Source organism: Dermacentor silvarum, chromosome 3 (genome assembly GCF_013339745.2).
Source record: "Dermacentor silvarum isolate Dsil-2018 chromosome 3, BIME_Dsil_1.4, whole genome shotgun sequence".
In the NCBI taxonomy this organism is placed as follows: domain Eukaryota; kingdom Metazoa; phylum Arthropoda; class Arachnida; order Ixodida; family Ixodidae; genus Dermacentor; species Dermacentor silvarum.
In genome coordinates, this window is record NC_051156.1 from 65361072 (window position 1) to 65381232 (window position 20161).

General features: G+C 45.5%; 1 protein-coding gene across 2 annotated transcripts in view; it reads right to left on the minus strand.

Annotated features, from left to right (window-relative positions):
- LOC119445476 (3-oxoacyl-[acyl-carrier-protein] reductase FabG) overlaps positions 1-19873 on the minus strand; it is an 87028-nt gene extending 67155 nt beyond the window's left edge. The window contains exons 1-3 of one of the 2 annotated variants that reach the window (XM_037709758.2): positions 19766-19873; positions 8312-8451; positions 3355-3447 (exon numbers count right to left, since the gene is read on the minus strand). In XM_037709758.2, the coding sequence (XP_037565686.1) occupies positions 3355-3447; positions 8312-8451; positions 19766-19802 (270 nt within the window). In that variant the 5' untranslated portion in view covers positions 19803-19873. The remainder of the gene's footprint in view (positions 1-3354; positions 3448-8311; positions 8452-19765) is intronic. The other variant, XM_049663332.1, reaches the window with a different exon arrangement.
- Between the last annotated feature and the right edge of the window lie 288 nt (positions 19874-20161).

The following is a 20161-nucleotide window of genomic DNA, read 5'->3' on the forward strand; positions in this document are numbered from 1 at the left end:
TTGTAGCAGGGATGCTCACAACAATGTCGCTAAATTGAAAGCAATGCTTCTCATTACACCCTTATATATATGTATGTATATATATATATATATATATATATATATATATATATATATATACGCTTTCATACCGCTATTGCCACTATCTTTCTAGCACCATTTTAGCAGAGTAGGATATCGTTTTTCATAATTGAGACGGTTTTAGGACGGCATTTACTGAGCCCTCTTCCTGATAAATGTACTTGTCTGTTAAACTTTAACATCAGCTAAGTTTTCGCTGCGCCGCCTGATCCTTTGGTTTCGCTATATGGGAAGTCATACACGGAAGCCTATCACTTGATGGTGCTATCGGAACAGGTAGCTTACATAGGAATTCCCACGCATCTGATTTCTCTGCTTGACATTGCGGTTCCAGCAGTCAGCAACACACAAGAATACCTCGCATATCTCTTCCAAGCCTCTGTCACACCCTGTCAGTGCTAGAGCACCGCTTGCTTGAAGACGCCTTGCGCAGCAACTGCGAATTTGTTTCCCTGGTCTCTGCTATGGGAAATGCAGTCAGCATTTCCTCGGGTAACATGTATTAAAGGGGTCAATGAACTATATTGCCTTTGTGCAGTGTTGATGTGAACATTGCTCATATTAAGATTTTTCTAAAAAAATGCTCCTGATCATTTTGTGTATTCGGTCAACCATTTCGTGCAAGCATGTCGACAACATTTTATCGGAAAAGCTTGTAAGAACTGGAAGGGAAAGGTTGCAGTCCACCGCGTTTGTTGTCACAGATATGCTGACAGTAGCAAGAAATAGGTGGTGTATACGGTTGAGTTGATATATAAATAATATGTGGCATGCAATGCCTAGGTTTACAATAGACATACCCAAGGATGCCGGCAACACGAAAAGTTTATCTGTGAAGCATAAATGCGTTCATACGTCAAATAAATTTTGCTGTTCACATATAATATATCAGTGACAGTTCAATGAAAAACAAGACGTTTCCTAAGGTTGTGCTTATATAGACACTTAATTGGAATAGACTGGTCGTCTTAGAAACTTCTATTTCGTATAGCGTTTTCCGTTGGCTGCGGTATACATTGCATATGTATCGTAATTCTTGGGCGCTCAAGAACTTTTTGTTGAATCATGATATTCAATATAACTTTAAATTTGACACATTTATTTCAGACCATACTCGCTTCATATTACGATGTGATGGTAGGTTGATTTTAATGAGTTATGTATTCACGCAGTTTCCAGGGCCTAAACATCTATGTATGTATGTATGTATGTATGTATGTATGTATGTATGTATGTATGTATGTATGTACGTATGTATGTATGTATGTATGTATGTATGTATGTATGTATGTATGTATGTATGTATGTATGTATGTATGTATGTACGTATGTATGTATATATGTATGTACAGCTGCAGCGGAAAAAGATAAGCACAAGTGGCCCATGACCGGAGCCGGGAAATTGCGGCACGCGGCGCTCTTGTTCCCGTGCACACTGGTATCTAAAGTGCCACATGATTCATGCTCCAATCAGGGGGTGCGTGGCAATCCCATTTTTAGCGGGCGAGTGCACAACAGGGTCGCGTGCCGCAATTTATAAGATCGAATGATCGGTCACTTGTGCTAATATTTTTTCCGCTGGAACTGTACCTATGTATGTATGCATGCCTGTTTGTTGTCCGTAATCGTCTTAACGGTCGCTGGGTACACCAAGGTCGGGTCGATTAGGTATCGCATCGACTGCTGTGCTCAAGGAACAGGGTTGGAAACCAACCGTCGGGCCAACTTGGGTCACTGCGTATATGGCAATCTGTACATACGTGCCGATCTTTAACGAACGTTTTTCACGCCCACAAGGCTCGGGGAATTGGGAAGGAAACTGTGTTTGACGAAACTCTTAGACTCCGACTGAGAGCACAGGGTGTGTCGCGCGCAGTCTGTGCTGGTCTCCAATGAACTTTTTTGATGCCCATTTGGCTCTCTGGGAATGTGCCAGTAGGTTCGTGTCAATGAACGTCTTTGACGCCAACTTGGATAACTAGGTACGTGTCACTGTAAAATGACAAAAACGATCCTTTAAATTTATCCGATGCTTAGGGGAATCAAACCCACATCACAAGGGTCCCTCAAAAACACCAACCCGAAGCTTTAGCAGGCTCCACCACAAATGTTCTGGGTATGTGCCGCTTTTCAATCAACGTTTTTCACGCGAACCTATTCAGTGAGCTACGCCATGAGCTACTCGAACACTTTCACCATGTGTCGTTTGGGTTCGTTGTCTCGGGATACACGGATGCATCTCTTGCCTGGATTACCACGACGTGAACAGACCATGCCGTACCGTTTGTGGATAGGCGTTGCATTTATGAACTCGCATGCCTTCCTTATTGAAATGGCCAACAGCCCCACGTGCGACATGTGCAGCAGCAATGAGACGTTCGAACACATTATCTGTGTCTGCCCGCGCTATAGTGCGGAGAGACAAGTGCTGTGCAGAGTACTAGACCAATTGAACAATGGTCCCCTAACGGAACTAAAAGCTTTAGGTCAGTGCTCCGAAAGAACACTCGCGTTGAAGGCATAACTCGCGCTACTAAAGTTCCTGCGGACTACGGGCCTTCACTATAGGCTTTAAGAACGCCGCCCCCTACCGCTCTATAGTGTACGCGGTTTGTGCTCGTCTCTCTTTCTCTCCCCCTTCCACTCTCTTTCTCTTTGTATCCCCCTACTCCTTCCCGCGTGCAGGGTAGCCAACCGGAACTACCTCTAGTTAACCTCCCTGCCTTTCTATGCATCCTTTCTCTCTTCTACGCCATGAAGGCACTGGGTACGTGCCGCTCTTAAGGAACCTCTCGCCAACTTGGGGTCCCTCAGTATGTGTCACTGCGTGTGCGGCAAACGCGCGAACAATTCCCAGCGTGTGCACGCACCGGCGTGCTACGCTTCTCGTATGGGTAGCCATGCGCGGACTTCACGACAGCGTCACTACATTGCGAAGCATGTTCAGAAACGAGCGCGAGAGAAGAACCCGGTTGCCACATGACGCGTTTCTCAGCGTTCACACGCCCCGACTAGCCATGCATTTCGGAGGCCACGGACAGGCTTCGCAGCGGCGCCGCTAGGCGGTGCCAGGTGTTCCTAGGGAAGCGCAAAAGAGTAATCCCGTTGCCGTACACGCCTGATATGTAACTCGTTTCAGCGATGGCAATACATTGTGTCATAATATTGGTTCGATGCCAAACGCATTAGTATCAACAGTCATCGTAAGATGGGTTCTGCTGATTTTTCGTCTGTCCAGGTTAATTGCTCTGGTACACATAGCGTCACACTCACGAGAATGTCAATTTTTCCGAAGTGCTTTGCCGTCTTCTCCACCACAGCAGCAACGTCCTTCTCCACGGATATGTCACCAGGTACAACAATCACCTGCATTTGAACGAGACCTATTGTAACAAAAATTTCATTCAATACTGTTCATCACCAGTCAACTTTCCGAACGTGCATTTTGCGTTCTTTCATCTACTGAAAATTCTATGAAAATTATATTCTGGGGTTTCAGGAGCCAGAACCAGCATCTTATTATGAGGAACGCGTAATGGGGGTGTTCCTGGTTGATTTTGACCACCTGTGGAAGAAGTTTATTGATTGAAAAATCCAGAGAGGTTGACCGGAAAATTGGGTATGTGGCCTTCTATACTACGTAAGGAAAGGGGAACAGGGTAAGAAAGATGGTCGCAATGCAGGATGATGATGGGAGAAACGAGGTGAGAGAACACAGCACATAAGTGGTGTCATCACAAGCACCAGTCCAGGCCCGTGTCGCCTAAGAAACGTGACAGAGCACGCGTTACCTCTATAGTCTGCCAACTTTCTGGCCATGCGCCTAGCAGGAGGTCCTTCGACAGTAGTCTATTGTCTAAATGCCTCAAGTTAGCTGACAGTGTCAGTCTCTCGCGCACGTACACAGGGCACACAACGAGCACATGATCTATAGTCTCAACAGCACCACACGGACCACGTGGGAAATCTTCAACATGCGCCCAATGCAAGCCACAGGAGTGTTTTGGCATTTCGTCCCCATTAAAATGAGGCCGTTGTGGTTGCACTCTGTTTGATTATGCGTTTATTCTCGGGTACGTGCGCGTTGCGATTTCATCTCGCTTGTTTTCCATTTGATAGGGATAGGAAGATGGGTAAGCAAGGATTTCCCTGTGTATAGAATTACTGAAAAATTCGCCTCAACGAACGAATTGACTTTTTTAGATTTGATAAGCGTTATTTACTATTTTATGACTTTGCTAGCAGCAGACCAAATATTGATGAATGCCTCATCCGTGCGCACTTTCGCGTTTTCCTCTTCCGGCACTAAACTTTCCGCACGGCAGACGAAATACCTCTAGTTTCAGCCAGGTAGGAAAACTCGCTTCTAATTTTCTTTTTCTCAGTGTAACCCCTCTGTGCCCTGTTCTTTATTAACGGTGCCGTATGAGTGCCGCTTAAGAATGCCACATGAACTGTGAAACATGCAAACGCTTGAGGTACAGTATTTGGCGTGGCAGCGGGAGCACATACAGCTATTGCGTTTTGGGTAGCCCCTAAACTTCATAACTGCCATGGAGATCCGGGTTACCGGAGACGTTCACGGCGGCAACAACGCTGGAAGCGACCTCGTAAGACCCTTTATTCAACCACAACGCGTTAAAGACGTTTTTGTGCTACATATTGTTCTAGTCGAAGAAAAATAAAGCGACGCTCAATGTTAATAAATTACGTTAGCAGCTACGTAGAACCTGTAGAATACAGCTGTTTACAACTATAATAGCTTTGTGCCTTCTCTCGGGTTAAAGTCGGCGCCACAAGATGGCGCCACCAGAGCAACCACTCGTACAATCGTCTCCGGTAACTCGGTACGCAGTAAAGTGCCATACGTTTAATGACATGCTATGACTTTCTATTTAACGAGTTTAAGCTTGTGCCTAAATGCTATACCGTCTGCCGAATATGGCGTTACCGGAGAGGTGTAGCGAAGCTACAGCATTGATAGTGACATCTTGTGACACTGACTTCAACCGGAGCGCACACAACACAAATACTGTCATGACCTACCATGGTGTAAAGCGCTGGCAGCTACACAACTGTTAACACGCTGTCCTTTTATACTTGTCCTTCGACGAGAACAATCCCTTATCAGAAAGAGGTTTCCAAACGCATCATTTATTTATTTATTTATTTATTTATTTATTTATTTATTTATTTATTTATTTATTTATTTATTTACAGAATACCTGCGTCACCTCGGAGGCATTATCGCTGGCATTATCCCAGAAAGATGTGTTCAATGATTCAAAGAAATAAACAATAAATAAACAAAGCAAAGTAACATCAAGGTGCAACATACAATGAGTTAACACTTTCAAGCGTAATAAAAAATTTAAACCAAGTTAAGACAGTAATGCATTGTCAAAAACACAGTCGGGGAAAAAATCTGGATTATCTGACACTGAAACACATTCTTCCGGAAACAAATTCCTGACATTCACCATTTGTGGAAAGAAGGATTCAGCAAAACGGTTCGTATTACAGCTGTATTCAGGCACCTTCTTCGAGTGGTGGAGTTGATTCGAGGCATTAGTTGGCCCCGACACGTAGTTGGGATATTTCAATGCCTGTGTTCTTATAGAAGATACGGTGGAAGAACTTGTGTCTCAATTTTTTTCTTCTGGTGACTGACGTTTCCCAGCCCAGCAATGCTTTTATTTCAGTGACACTTTCCAACGGGTTGTAACTATTCGAGACGAAGCGTGTTTATATTACTTGAATCAAATAGTCCTGATATGGGTCCCAAATTATACAGGCGTATTCGAGGATCGATCTTACATTAAAAAAAATGAAGTGTTTTTTTAACATCTTTAAACGCTGATTTGAAATTTCTGCGAGTAAAAAGCATCATTTTACTTGCTTTAGATATTGCAAGCTGAATGTATGTTCCACTTAAGTTTCGGCGTGAAGTAACCGCCATGGTACTTGCACTCTGAGACGCTTTTTATTGTTGTTTTTACACATTGTACTGCGTTTGAGGTTCGAATTTTATATTTGAAAAACGGACGTGATTGCATTTATTCCAGACTCATTGCATCCAGACTCATTTGCTAGCGTAGACACCAATTTCCTATTTTATCAAGGTCCCTCTGTATGATTGTTAAATCTGATGGTGAATTTATTTCTCGGTAAAGAACACAGTCATCTGCAAGAATTTCATGGGGGACTCTATGTCAAGTAGAATGTCGTTAATATATATAAGGAATAGCCATGGCCCCAGAACGCTGCCCTGGGGCACTCCTGAGGATACGGTTATGTGTGATGAACTACACCCATTAAGAACTACTTACTGTTTACGGTCATTTAGATAATTACAAATCCAGTGTTGGTTTTGTTATGTATGGTCAATGACGTTATCTTAATATTGATGAAGTGATGAGATACTGTGTCAAACGCTTTTTTAAAGATAGGAATAGTGCATCTACATGTTTGTTCTTGTCAAGGGAGTTACCTATAAAGTTTTGCAATTCAACTAATTGTGCGTTCCATGCTGTGAGGCAGTAAACAATTTAATCGAGTCGAGGTATTTAAATACTTGACTGTGCAATATATGCTCAAAAACTTTGCAGAATACTGAAGTCAAGGATATAGGCCTGTTTTTCCACCAGTTTCTTGTCTCCAGATTTAAAGATGAGATTAACCACCGGGAGTTAACAGTCCTGTGGAACAAGCCCAGTATCGCACGATATTTGAAATAAAACACAGATATTGTGCACTAATGTCGTGACATTCCTTCAGAACATAGGGAAGAATTATATCAAGACCCATAGATTTAGAGGTGTCCAATTCCCCCCAAAGACAGTCGATAACATGTATATCGATGTTTATTTCAGGCATGTAATAGTCAAAGGCACAGTTAGGAGGAAGTAATGTGGTCGCGTCAGTCATTAGTCTCTCCGAAAAGACCAATTAAAAATAGAGATTAAACACTTCAACCTTTTCAGCTTCTGTCGTTAGAGCAGTGCCATTCGATTTTAGTGCGGGAACTGAAATGGCGTCGGTTCTACTTGTTTTTATACATTTTCAGAAAGCTTTAGGTTTTTCGTTCCGGTCTGTGTTTAATTGGGTAAGCAATAATTGTTTTGCTTTCTTTATTCCTAGTTTTAGCATCTGGTTTGCATTCTTTAAATGTTGGCGGTGGAGTGAAGTGCTTTTATTACAGCCTTTTTGTACGCGCTTCTAGCTTTGCGCATCAGTCTATACACACTCCAGAACTAAACGACGGTTTATGTTTTTTTTTTTTCACCACCGGTACTTTTATGGGGACATGTTTCTCTAGTAGTTCTAATAATTTGTTGCGAAGGGTGGACCATAAATTCTCTGCATCACTACTCCCTGACAGGCGCCGGAATGTTGGCAAGTGTGATACTAATTATGCTGGATGGTGTCAGAGTTGCCTTTCTCATACAAGAATACTCGCCGTGGTAGTTGCACCCGTATAGGAACCACTCAAATGTTTAAGTTTGTAATGACCGCATCGTGGTCACTAAGGCCATGTTGCGTTGAGATTTTGGTCACAATGTTGGGATCGTTACGAAGGACCAGGTCTAATGTAGCCTGTTGTCTAGTAGGAACAAGTACATATTGGGTTAAATTATTAACATAATTATTTCTCGAAAAATTGTAGATTCGCGATTTGTTAGTTATTGCACCGTCAGTAAGCCAAGTTATGTCTGGGAGGTTAAAATCCGCACCCAGAAAAACACTACCAGAGAGTACTGATAAAATGCCAGCAAGGCTATGAATTGGGGTTTCATTACTATCGGGTGAGTGGTAGAAGGATCCAAATACTAGTTTATACCCTTTTGACAGATGCACTCGACACCATACTTATGCAGCCCTCCATTATTGTCAAAATGAAGTACTTCACTGGGCTGGTTCTTCGATATTAAAATAAGAACACCTCCGCCGTGCCGGTGTCTATCTTTACGGTAGACAGTAAATCCCGGTGGGAATACATTGCTGTTCGCGATACTCTTTACTAACTTTGTCGCGGTTCGACAAAGCGTCAGAAGATGTAGCTACCAGCGTTGCTACTGCCGTACACGGCAGTAACAAATCACTGATAACGCAGTTGACGCACTGATAACGCACTGATAACGCAGTTGTCAGTGAACGATCAATATTTCACGCACAAGCTACGACTGTCCGTTATAGCTAGTGCAGCAGCATTGCGCTACTGTCTGCCCACCTTGTCACAGGGAAGTCCCTTGGCGCAGCACTCCTTGGCAACTCTCTCGAGAGCCTGCTTGTTCCGTGCAGTCAGCGTAAGCGAGCAGCCGAGAGAAGCGAAGTAGAGCGCCGTTCCTTCGCCTATACCCGACGAGGCGCCTGTGGGGAGAAACAAAACGCGTACGGAAGTTAAATGAAGCTTACACGGGTAGCGCCACGCAACAGAAAGGGCAACGAAAATAGAAAGACAGGTGTGGACGTGCGCCAACCTCGCAACCATTTCTTAGTTAAAATGAACGCATTTGTGCATGATAGACTCCAGATGAATTATGAACATTTTAATGCTTTCACAAATGTAAGGGATAGGAAAGCTGTGCTAGCACTTGTAAAAGTGCAGAAACGAGAACAATCTCTTAACGCTCCTATTTATCGCGCATGCGTGCCTTGAAAGCAGTTCGGCAACTGGGAGGACCAGAAGATATCGCCTTTATTTATGAAGAGATATTCCTTAATAAAACAAGTATTCACAAAAAGAGGATTTCATTTATTTCAGGAGTATTCATTCCCCACGTCTTCTTAGTATGACAAGCTTTTAATGAATGAGTCAGTTTGTTGATTGATCAATGTTCATCAATTACTCTTTATTTCTGTGGTTTTAAGGATTTTGTTGTTTTCAATGTGTCTCAGAGGGAGCTGCACGAGCTAAAGCAACTTAAGTTACAAGCGTTTATTTTTGAAGTCGCCATCAGTTGCTCATATATTTGCGGACAAATTTCACCTATATGCCTTCATTCGGAAACCGAGCGCCAACGGGGCGGGGTGCTTTATGCGCTCCACGCACGATGCTTGGTGGGCAGCTTCCTGCGGAGCTCGGCTGAGGCAGACAATCAGCCATCGCGCGCTTGTACCGCCGACGAAGATTAGCCGCCAAGAGAAGAGAACCTCGAGTTAGAACGGCCCACGAGCGCCGTTCAATCTCGAGGCAGATGACGATTATTGTTTGCCGACAAGATACACCCTAAAACACGGTTACACCCTTTGGGTCGTGTCTTGTCCCCAAGCAACCATCGTCATCTGTATCGTCCGCATTGCCTTTCTTTAACGCTGCGAGCATGGTACTGCCTAGTCACGAAACGCTTGCGCGTCATCAGCGTGACACAGTATTGTGGGCAGGAAAGTAGCGAGCACTGAGTTTTCAAGAAAAGAAACTTAAGCAAGGAGATGACAGTTTATTGTTTGGGGATAAGATACGACCCAAAGGGTGTAAACTTATTTTAGAGTGTACGACCCATGCAAAGGGTATAAACTCTTTTTTATAGTGTAGTTGGAGTTGGTACGATGGAAGTATAGGTGTGATTGTGGCCTAATGGTTAAAGCTCCTGTGTGGAGGGACCAAAATAAGATCCAACCATCGAGGACGTATCGCATTAAATAAATAAAAATCTGGGGTTTTACGAGCCAAAATGACGACAAGTTTAAGAGGCGCGCCGTAGTGGGGGACTGAGGGTATGTTTCGAACCCCTGGGGTTCTTTACCGTGCATCCAATGCAGCGTACACGGGCGTTCTAGCATTTCGCCACCATCGAAATGCGGCCGTCGCGGCCTGAATTCGACCCCCATCAGGAACGTAATAAACTAATAAACGTAATAAAGTTTGCGCTACTTCACGAAACATTAGCCCCTACCCACGAGCCATGGTCAGGAAATTGCGGGATAGCTCGCAGAAAGCTTTTCTTTTATATTGTTGAAGTAGTGTGTAATTATAAAACGACATGCATGATTGCCGAAACTGAGGACTACACTACCAGAAGAAATTTCGCGTAAGAAAATCGCCATCTGCATAATTTACTGCGCAGTTTGTCTGCGCCTGTTTTTAGTTTTTTTTTTTTTTTTTACTATAAACGTTGTCCACCCAGCTTGCAAATGATTTAAGTCGTGCACTACGACTATCAGCCAGAGCCGCAAAAGTTTAAGAAAATCAATAGTTTATTTGCAGAAAACAAGAAGAAATATTCATGCTGCACTGATTACTTCATATTTATTTGTCTTTTCCATTTTCTGTGCATATATGTGGGTCACTCGTCGCCTGTAAAAATGTAATGCGCACGTGGAGACAAGATGTACGGACGGGAAACACCAACGCTTTTTCTGCTCATCCTAATCGCGGAACTTTTCCTGTCGTCATTCGTACAGGGAAGCGACGAATCTTACGACCAACGTCAGGATGGCTTAAGGTATGTTCAAACTGCGGTCGTAACGTTAGCAAAGCGCGCATCAAACAAAAAGACCGTATCGCGCGTTACAAGCGTTAAGACGGTTAGAAATGCTGGTCGTTCCCATTGTCTTAAGACCGGTCAATCAAAACGTGTGCTGGCCAGTTGCGTCTCAGTGCATTTCAACGTGGCGGCTGTAAACAGACTACGCACATAACTACGCACACAAGCTACTACGCACACACGCAGCTATGTCCGTCGGGCCGTTGCTCTAACTAGGGATGCCGGTAGTCGCGTCACTGGAAATTTAAAACCGAAACTGCGGCACTTACTGGCCACGCCGTAAATGTTGTATCTGTATGAAACGTAAAAGTATCGGGCCTTCCAACGATTACGCTCACGTGCGTGACGACTGTTGCACTCTTAACGCGTCATACGATTGTAGTCTGAACAATTTAGTTGCGCTTTTTGCGTTTGCGCTACCGTTTCTTGCGAAATATCAACACATTACGTACGTAGTCTGAACGTACCTTTACGCGTAATAAAGTTCCAAGCTAATTATGTCGTTGCGAGAACAACAAATAGCCCAGATAATGCTTGCCTTCACAACGCTTCGCACCAACAATAAGATAAAAAGCCCAGACTGGGCAGTACTGCCATATGGCTTCTTTTAGCTTTCACTACGCAAACAAGTTTTATTTTCGGCTCTCTAGGAAAACATCATTCAACAGTTTCTAGAAATATTGCTGCTATGGGAAATGCATGCGTCAGGCACATACTGCGAATGGTACGCGGGAACGGAAGTCTCCGCGGTCACCAATGGCGACCCATGGAGGAAGTAGGCAAGAAAATGGCACCTCGTCTCCTCCCGTCGTCACCGCAGCACAATCCCTTTCAAAGGCTGGCACCACCCACACGGGGGCGCGCACATTGAGGCACCGTAGCATGGGCAGACTTCGGCGTAGAGTGAGCGTCGCCCCTATCGTTGCATTGTTCTCGACGATGCCGAAAATCCGTCAGACACTTGTAGTGGTCGGGGCCTATTTCTTTAAAGAGTCATTAATTGGATTCTACGCTCTAGTAGTACGCGATGATGGAATGCTGAAACGTTGATCTGAAGGCATGTCTACCACGGTTTCGTGGAGAGGCGGCGCATGCCCAATGGCTCTGACGTATCACGTACCGCTCAAAACTAAAACTATCTAGCATATATCTTTTTCCTATCAAGATAAGACTGTCTGAGCTGCGCTTTTCCTCTGTTATCACGACGAGTGCCTGTATTACAGCAGCCCAGCTATCCACAGTTGGCTCCTAAAACAGTCACCACATCTCTTCTTTGCGCCATTCTAGCATACTCTCTCCCGTTTCATGATCTGCTAGCTGTTTGTGCTCGACACGGTACAGACAGGGTAGCAAGGAAAAACGACTTGTGTAAACAAGGAAAGGTGACCGTCGGTTATTCCTCTAATACGCGAGGTTCATAGGCTACATTAGGTAACACAGCGATTGTGTAAAAATTGTACCTGAATCTCGGCGGCGTTACCTGAAGCTTCAAAAAGGCGCGTCAAGCCGGTTTCGTAGCTCAGGGTCGGTGTTCCGAGAGTGCCGAGGCACCGCATAGCGCCCCCGCTGCACTGAGCCCCTGAAATTAAGTTAAAGGTAGCGACATTCTTTTAATCTAGCCATCGAGCCGGCGAGAGCGGGTAGGCGAGGAGGTCCACGCATCCCGGTTGGTGGAGCTAAGTGGTTGCCTTGCGCAGTTCGCGCGGAAACAAGCGTGCGAGCGTCAGCACGCTACCGAGCGGGTGCTGCCAGCTGCGGGTATCTTTTTTTAGGTGCGAAGCTCGTTAGGGTATAGCCTTGTCCGTCCGGCATCATCCGTGCTCACATCGACTGCCACGCGATCTGTCTGTCATGGATGAAACGTTGCATGCAGCGGCTCAACGTCTTTATACGAGATCACGGTGTAAGAAGATAGGTGTTCCGACGGCGCGCCCGCGCTAGGGCGAGAGAGCGGCCACTTCGTGTGACCGGAAGTGAGCGCCGCCGCTAGGGGCAGCACGTGTTCAGGAGGCCTTGGAGAAGCGGCACAACAGTGGATAATTTACGACCTCCATCAGCATAATTAAACACCCATACCCAAATATGTGCAATTTTTCGTTATTTAGACGCCAAATCATGAGCAGGTAGAAGGTTTCATGCCACTTACAGTCAAAATACCGTCATTTCGAACACGAGAGAGACGCGTCGTCTGCTCGAGCAGATGGCGCGCTGCGCTTACCGCTGCTCGCCACGTCGGAGTCAATCGGAATGTCGGCAGAAATATAAAGGGACATTCCTCCAACCAAGTAGAGTCGTTTTAAGCAGGCGAACGACATATATTCATCGAAATAAAGCACTTCTGCCGCGCTTGCCCATAAAAGCGCCAGCAAAGCGAGCGAAAATGTGGCCCCCAGAACAGGTGCTGCCCTTTGCGGCAGCGGCGTGCGTAGAGTTACACTAAGTGGCCGCGCCTCGCGCCGCCAGCGGATCACCTTCCTTTTTAAACCGTGTACGAGATGACGCTGCTGTGTATGGCGCGTTCCAGACCACACAATCTCTTTCTGTCATGGACGAACGTAAGGCGCGGCATGCTGCGGCTCAGTGTCTACACAGACAGCAAGCTACTCCGGCGACGAGGGCGCGGGAAGCATCGGCAAAGCGGCAAAAGCTCCAAGCGGACCCGGATTTGAGGGCGCGAGAAGCGGCGCCTCGCCGGCAACGCCGACAGCAAGCTACCCCGGAGGCGAGAGCGAGGGAAGCGCCGGCAAAGCAGCAACGCCGACAAGCTGCTCTCTTACGGTGCAACTCTTACGACTACAAGCAACCCACGACCACGAGGGGAACGTGCATAGACCTCGTCTTTGCAAACTTTAGGATGTATCCGCTAAAAGAACCGCTGGCTCTGCATTTCACCGACCATAAAACAGTAATAATGAAATCGAAACGCAACCCGCAACTCAACACGATATACGCGTTATGAGCAACAAAACATTGTATATACTGTACACCGCGTTGTCACACATTTACATGCGCGAGTGGGGCAATGTCACGGGTGATTTTACCGTATAACGATCCCCAGTGCTTCGCCCCACTCATCATGATTCTCTTCGTGGATATGCGGTGATTTTATTATAATTGTTATTTGTTTTGATTACCGGCGGCGCCATAACAATTGCTCTTGGCCTACTGCGCTTGGGATGGAAATGCGTGTGGCGTCCTCTGCGCAATTTCCGCTGCTGCTATAGGGTCGCTGCCGACGTTTTCGTTGTGTTGCGTTACGAAGTCTGAAGAATTCAGCAACGCAAAAATGGCATTGCCTTATAATAAAAGGCTTTCGCATCACCCGATTTTAAGGACCTCGGAAGTGTAAGTTTGACTGCCGTGAACAGGAGCGTGCACGGCGCGCTGTCGGCAAACTTGTGCGCAGGGCGTTTCCTTTGTTTTACTTGATAATTTCTCGAAAGAAACTTTGTGTAGAGAGCTTGCCTGGTAAGAATGCTGCGAAATCTGGGTGAGCTACGAAAGCTGCGCAGTACGGACGGCCTTGCCTTGTTTAAACGTTATGAAAGTTTAATTTCCTCTCTTTCTGTTACCAAACGTAAGAGACATGTATTTTTCTTTCTTAATTATGTTGAATTTATTAGCAACTTCTGTAAAAAACGAACAACTTTCTATAGTCATGATGGACACAACAATAATACAACAGTGGTCTGAAGGCGCACGTTTTTATTTCGCGCACGCATTCCCGATATGGAGGCCTTGACCAAAAAAAATGTTATTAAGAGGGAAAAGTAAGACTGGGAACTATTTGAAGAAACGACCGAACAGGAATTGACGTCTGTGACACGGAGCAGCAATAAAAAACAGTTCTTCGCGTGTATGCTAGAATAAGCCTGTATGTTGGCAATTTGATTTCTGTTGTTATCCTATGCGATCACAGAGCGAAAATGTGTCTGCGCACCCTGGCACTTAGCTTAAAAAGGGTGCATACCTGTCTTCTCTGACTAAACACAGTTGCGAAGAGCGTTTTTTTTTTTCGGTCCGGACATTGGTCCATATTGTTTCGCGCTTTTTCTGTCATAAATGTATGAACCAAGTAGCACAGGAACAAGTAGTGATAAACTTTATTTTTGGTCTACCACTGATGGGGGCGAAATGCGAAAACGCCAGTGTCCCCATGTATTGGGGGCGTGTTAAAGTTCCGCTGATGGTCAAAATTATCCCGGAATTCCCCACTACGACGTGCCTCATAATAAAATCCTCGTTTTGGCACATAAAACTCCAGAATTCATTCATTGTTCTGCAACTCGCACACCTGTTACGATAAATGCACGTGCGCAATATAAAACAGTATTTTCTCGATATTTTAAGCATAAATACACGAGGACACTTTTTTTTCCTGGACTCTGTGAATGTTATCGTTTAACGCGATACAAGAGACTAATGCGGTAATATGAATAGGCTACAAGGACGTGCGCTCTACCAGGTCTTGCTATCATATCCTTCGCCTCTTGCTTGTCGTAAAAGTACACGAAAAAGAAAGGAATATAACCGTCAACCGTGGCCCAAGCAAGCCATGGGATGACCGTGTTACATTTAGGATTGCTGCGAGCGTGCTCTAACTATTCCACCATTTATGTTTACCATAAAGGACCTGCTCAAACAGATAAGAAAGCTGGAGCTAGCAGTTGCTTTCTACAATAGTCTTGGATATCACGGGTTCATATTTTTGTCCTTGTCAAGAGATTACAGTTTTCAGTTCTACTTCAACGCATCGGCGCGGGCCTTTTGATGCAGAAAAAGAAACAATTATTTCACCATGTAGCCCCCTGTTAGATAGGGACCATTATTTAGCATCGGTCAAGTTCTTCGACCGCAACCACTCGCCGCCGCATTCCAATCTTGGTGCGCGAGTGCGCGTCGACCATGCTACCGGACCCGTCAAAAGGGTGGAATGCGCATGAAGCTTTTGTCTCCCCCTGCGTGACGCGTCCCGAAATACCTCTGGAAACTGGCACGGTTCGAGGTCGTTGACCCCCGTCACAGGAAAAGCCCCTTGCTACTCTGAAATGTCGTTCGAGGACCACTCTTCCCCTCTAGCTGAGCGCCTACAAGGCGAGGAGGAAACGCCGGACGAAGGCAGCCATCGCATAATAGAGCCCATGGAGTGTGTCCATTGGCCGAACATGACGCCACTTGCATAGGTCCAACGATTGGCTGAAAAGGACGTGACCCAGACGGACTGAAGTGGTTATAGGCCAGAGAAAGACCGAGAAGAGGGAGGCGTTCTTCCTGCCGTGGGCCGCAGCGTCCGATTTGAAGCTTAGAACGACAGAAAGCTGAGATGGTTGGTAAGGATTTGGTGCCGGCAGTAACAATGACTTTTTACTCTGATTTTGCTTTGTTCAACGCCTGTACGTAATGTAAATAAACTTTCATTTCTCTAAGTCCTCCTCACCATCGCCCAGCTCGTTCACTCCAAGGCCGAGAATGCTGCGCCAAGAGCCATTCACACAATCTAATCTATAATCTGCAAGCGGAAAATGTGGTAATAGTATAAACTACACCAACGTGGCACACGCGAGTTCAGCGGGGACTACGCGCGCCCCGAAGCAAAACTTCGAGGGGGAGCGGCGAGGGAAAGCGCGAGCAGCGACGGAGACCAGGAGAAGGAAAAGCCGGGCGAGAAGTATTGTCGCTGCTTTTCGTTTTATTCAAGGGGCTTACTACTGCCCAAGCTTCAACGCCACCTGCTTGATGCTCTACGAAGCGTGAATCGGCAGGACAGAAGAGTCTGCATGATGTCTAGGTTCCTTTCACTTATTTCTGTGTCTGCTTTATCACCCACTATTCACTGACACCCAATCATGGTGACAACGAGGATGGAGTGCCGCTAAGACCATTGACGATGCGCGAAAAGGAATATTGTGGTAACAGAATCGTTAAGTTATCCCAGCTTGGTTGGACTGCCTTATCAGCGTTATGAGCGAATACTTACTTCATGGATCTATCTTTTTCGATAAGCGAGCGGCACCTTCCCTGGGTGGGTGTGGTCGCATAATACGTTAACTTGATAAGCATTTTCAAAGCCTCTCTCATCCTTACTAATCGCATTAGTCCAGTAGAACTAGAATAATGTCAATGCTTCTCCGGCGGTGAACCTCTTTCCTGTATTTTGTTCTAGTACTCTGCTACATTCAGACTGAAACAAAAAAAGAAAAAAGATAAACTAGCCCGTACGTAGATCCGCTAACTCTCTTCAGGTATAAAGTGCGGCGATTTTGACGTCTCGACAGCGCGCGCGGGTCCTTGCACACACTCAATTTTCAAAGTGACCTTGTATACAGCATCCCTTTTGTCGCCTGTCCCGACGCTTCCTCCGTGTTGAGTTGCTGAAACAAGAAGCTAAACCAAGTCGCCGAAACGTCAGTTTTGCTGACTATTACATATCTCTCATGACCTTGCGATTTCGAGCGCACTGTTACAAGGTTCGCGTATGCTCAACCCACCTGGACGGTCTCTTTTTTTCTTTTTTTTTTCAGATAACTCAAAAGCGGTTACGCACAGCTATAATGCTATAAGGGAATGCGTGGCTGAAGGTAGGATCTAATCTCTGTCTACCATCCCTACAGCTCAGCGCTCTCCTAACCATTAGGCCATGGTCGCACCAACGCTTCTCTTCGTGCCAAAGTCCCTCTTTGAAATTCTTCACGTGGGCGTCACATGCCACTTTCTGGTATTCTTCCCTCGTTACAGCTTGCGCTTTTGGACGCCGTGCTAGGCTGCGCGGCATTCGGGAACACTTTTAAACAGGCGGATATGTCTACAAAGTGGGTGAAGTCCGCCGATAATGCTATCGCGCTAAACCTCCGACCTTGCGCGCTTCGAGCGTGCCTTCCTTTGCCACGGTTCGTACAATTTCATGTATTCTATCAGATTCAGCTGGTTTCTTTTAAGCGGCACATGGGCATCTTTTCTGGTTGCAGCAACTCGGCGCAAGCAGTCTGGTAGGCGACTTGTGCTGAATTGCGATATGCCATTGCGTGAGCCGCGACCATGGACTGCCGTGCGTGCCCGTTGGTAATTACCAAGCGAAATGGAATAATGAGTGCGTGCGTCTAAGCGCGGCCAAACAAAGACGAAGCTTTTCCAGCTTGGCTGACCGCCAACACGCTCCGGCGGCTTGCGTAACGCGGCCTTCAGGAAAAAACATGAGCTATATTTGTTACACCGTCCGCGTCGACCCCTCTTTAAGAGCGCCTGTTACGAGGACGTCGTGCATGCGGAACCCATCCCGTGTCAAAGGTGCAGTCAGTGCCCCACGTCCATTAGCTTTATTTATACGCGGCCACGAACTTTACAGATGTATCGCTCCATCGTATTCTAATAATGTACATGCGCACATTGCTGATGCGCGGCACGTGCTTAAAGATGACCTTGAGGTGTAGCCGCTCGCATGAAAGGATCCAATGCACTCCGCGGAGAGTCCCTTAAAAATGTGCAGGAATACAGCGTTAAAAGAACGATTGGCATCCAAGGGACAATGGGGTGGGCCACAGCGAATTATTATAGGTTCGCACTATAGGGAAATATTATGCAACCTCATTAATGAGACGAAGATTACAGTTAACCCAGATGCCGTAGACACAAGGAACCTGCCCTAGACTCGAAGCCACACACGGTACTATTCAAAGAGCGTATTCAAGAATTTGTATTCAATCGCCATTTACATGTTCTCTATGTACAATAGTTCGGAATACTCCACTTCTTTTTTCCACTTTTTTTCTACTAAAACATGGATATGCTCACCCATGACAGACCGCTTATTACGCTTCCTCAAAAGCGTTCCTTCAAAAAGCAGTCATTATATAAATATTTTACAAATATTTGCACATTATTACCAAGTTGCGATTAATTACACTACTTTAATATTTAGCTTCGTACATTATGTTCGAACTATGACGTAAAAGTCGATGAGTAATGAACTCATATACGGTTAACAGACATCTTCAAACTACAATCACATTTGAGTTTGCCCTGCCAAATACTAATCTAATGGTGTTACACCATTAGCTTTCTCAGACAACAAGCAAGGGTAGCAGTTTTGTAATATGCTAATGAGAACGCCAACGTTACTTGCAGTGCATCTTTGGTTGTGTTGCATATGTTCTTGCGCAAATTGGCCGAGTTTATCCCAGAGCTAACCTGTTGTACAAACAACATGTATGAATTCAAGAGCTGAAGCCTGGCGCTACCTATAAAAAAACACGTATTCGTTCAATTTATAAAGACATGTAAGCCCCAATAGCGCAAAGTGTACAAAAGAAACCGAAGGATGTACAAGATGCTTGATCACATACACAAATATGAGTGTCAGTGACTTAACTGCGAGACAATTGTGCTCGTAGTGACTGTGGGCTATACAACGTGTGAAGCAAAAGTTTGTAAACCTATTGGACATTGCATTATAGATAAATTCAACAATTTGGTTCTTTCGCCATCCGCGTTTCAAATCAAGCACAATCTTATGTGGGGTCTAAAAAAGAATATTTGCGACGTGCGACAACTCGCCGGTAATGAGTGGTAATGATTTTCCTTTGAGTATTCCACATGGCAGTATTGTACCTCAAAAATTGCACTCTATATACGAGAACTAAAGCTCCCTATTCGCTGTATCGAAGTTGAAGTAAATGTATTGAGTTCTGCGCTACAAAGAGTACATTTTAGTTTTCTACTGGCAGTGGAAATCATACCCACAATTTAAACAGAACCTTGGGTTAAATACAAGCAACGCGATCGTGCTGCTCTTGCTCGCTGTTTTCGCGTCTCATTAGTCTCAGAAAACAAAAAAATAGCTCGCAGTATAATTGAATTTTTCGTGTTACTCACCGCGGTAGCATAGCGCTGCTGAGCTCGAGATCGTGGGTTCTATACTCGCCGCGGAGGCCGCATTGTGACACGGGCGAAATGCAAAGGCGAATAGAGACGCAATTTATGTGCACGTTAAAGAACCGTGGGGGTTAAAAAATGAAATCCGGAGTGTCCCGGTACACTGTGCCTCATCAAAAGGTCGAGGTTCTAGCACGTGAACTAGCTGAATGAATTTTTTTTAAAGGTCAAGTACAGCGTCCGCTTCGGCGAGAAATGCTTCAAAAGAGTGTAGAACGTGACGTAAAGTAATAAAATATTTGCAAAGCCCGAAAGGGCTAACAACTTACCAGTTATGATGGCAACTTTTCCTTTCAGATCAGGCATTGTACGTTCAAGTTCAGAGTACAGCGACTGCGTGGACGAAGTGAAGTGGACAGCCCGACCTTGTGGCGTAAACTGAAGCCCACAACAGCCAGGAATTACGGCCTCCTCGGACCCGGCAGCGTCCTCCTTTCCTGCTGTGCCGCGTACGCGGAAATCCCCGTCGTGGTACCACTTGTCCCATCCTATTTAAGCAATCGTGGCGGTCACCATCCATTTGCTCACTCGTGGTCTTTTCGATGGTATGTGCTAGCTACACACAAATACACGGAAATAGGCTCAAGGTAGCTGATTCGATGCCCACCGAGGCGGCCGCATATTCATGGACACGAAAGGCAAAAACGATCTTTTACTTTTATTTA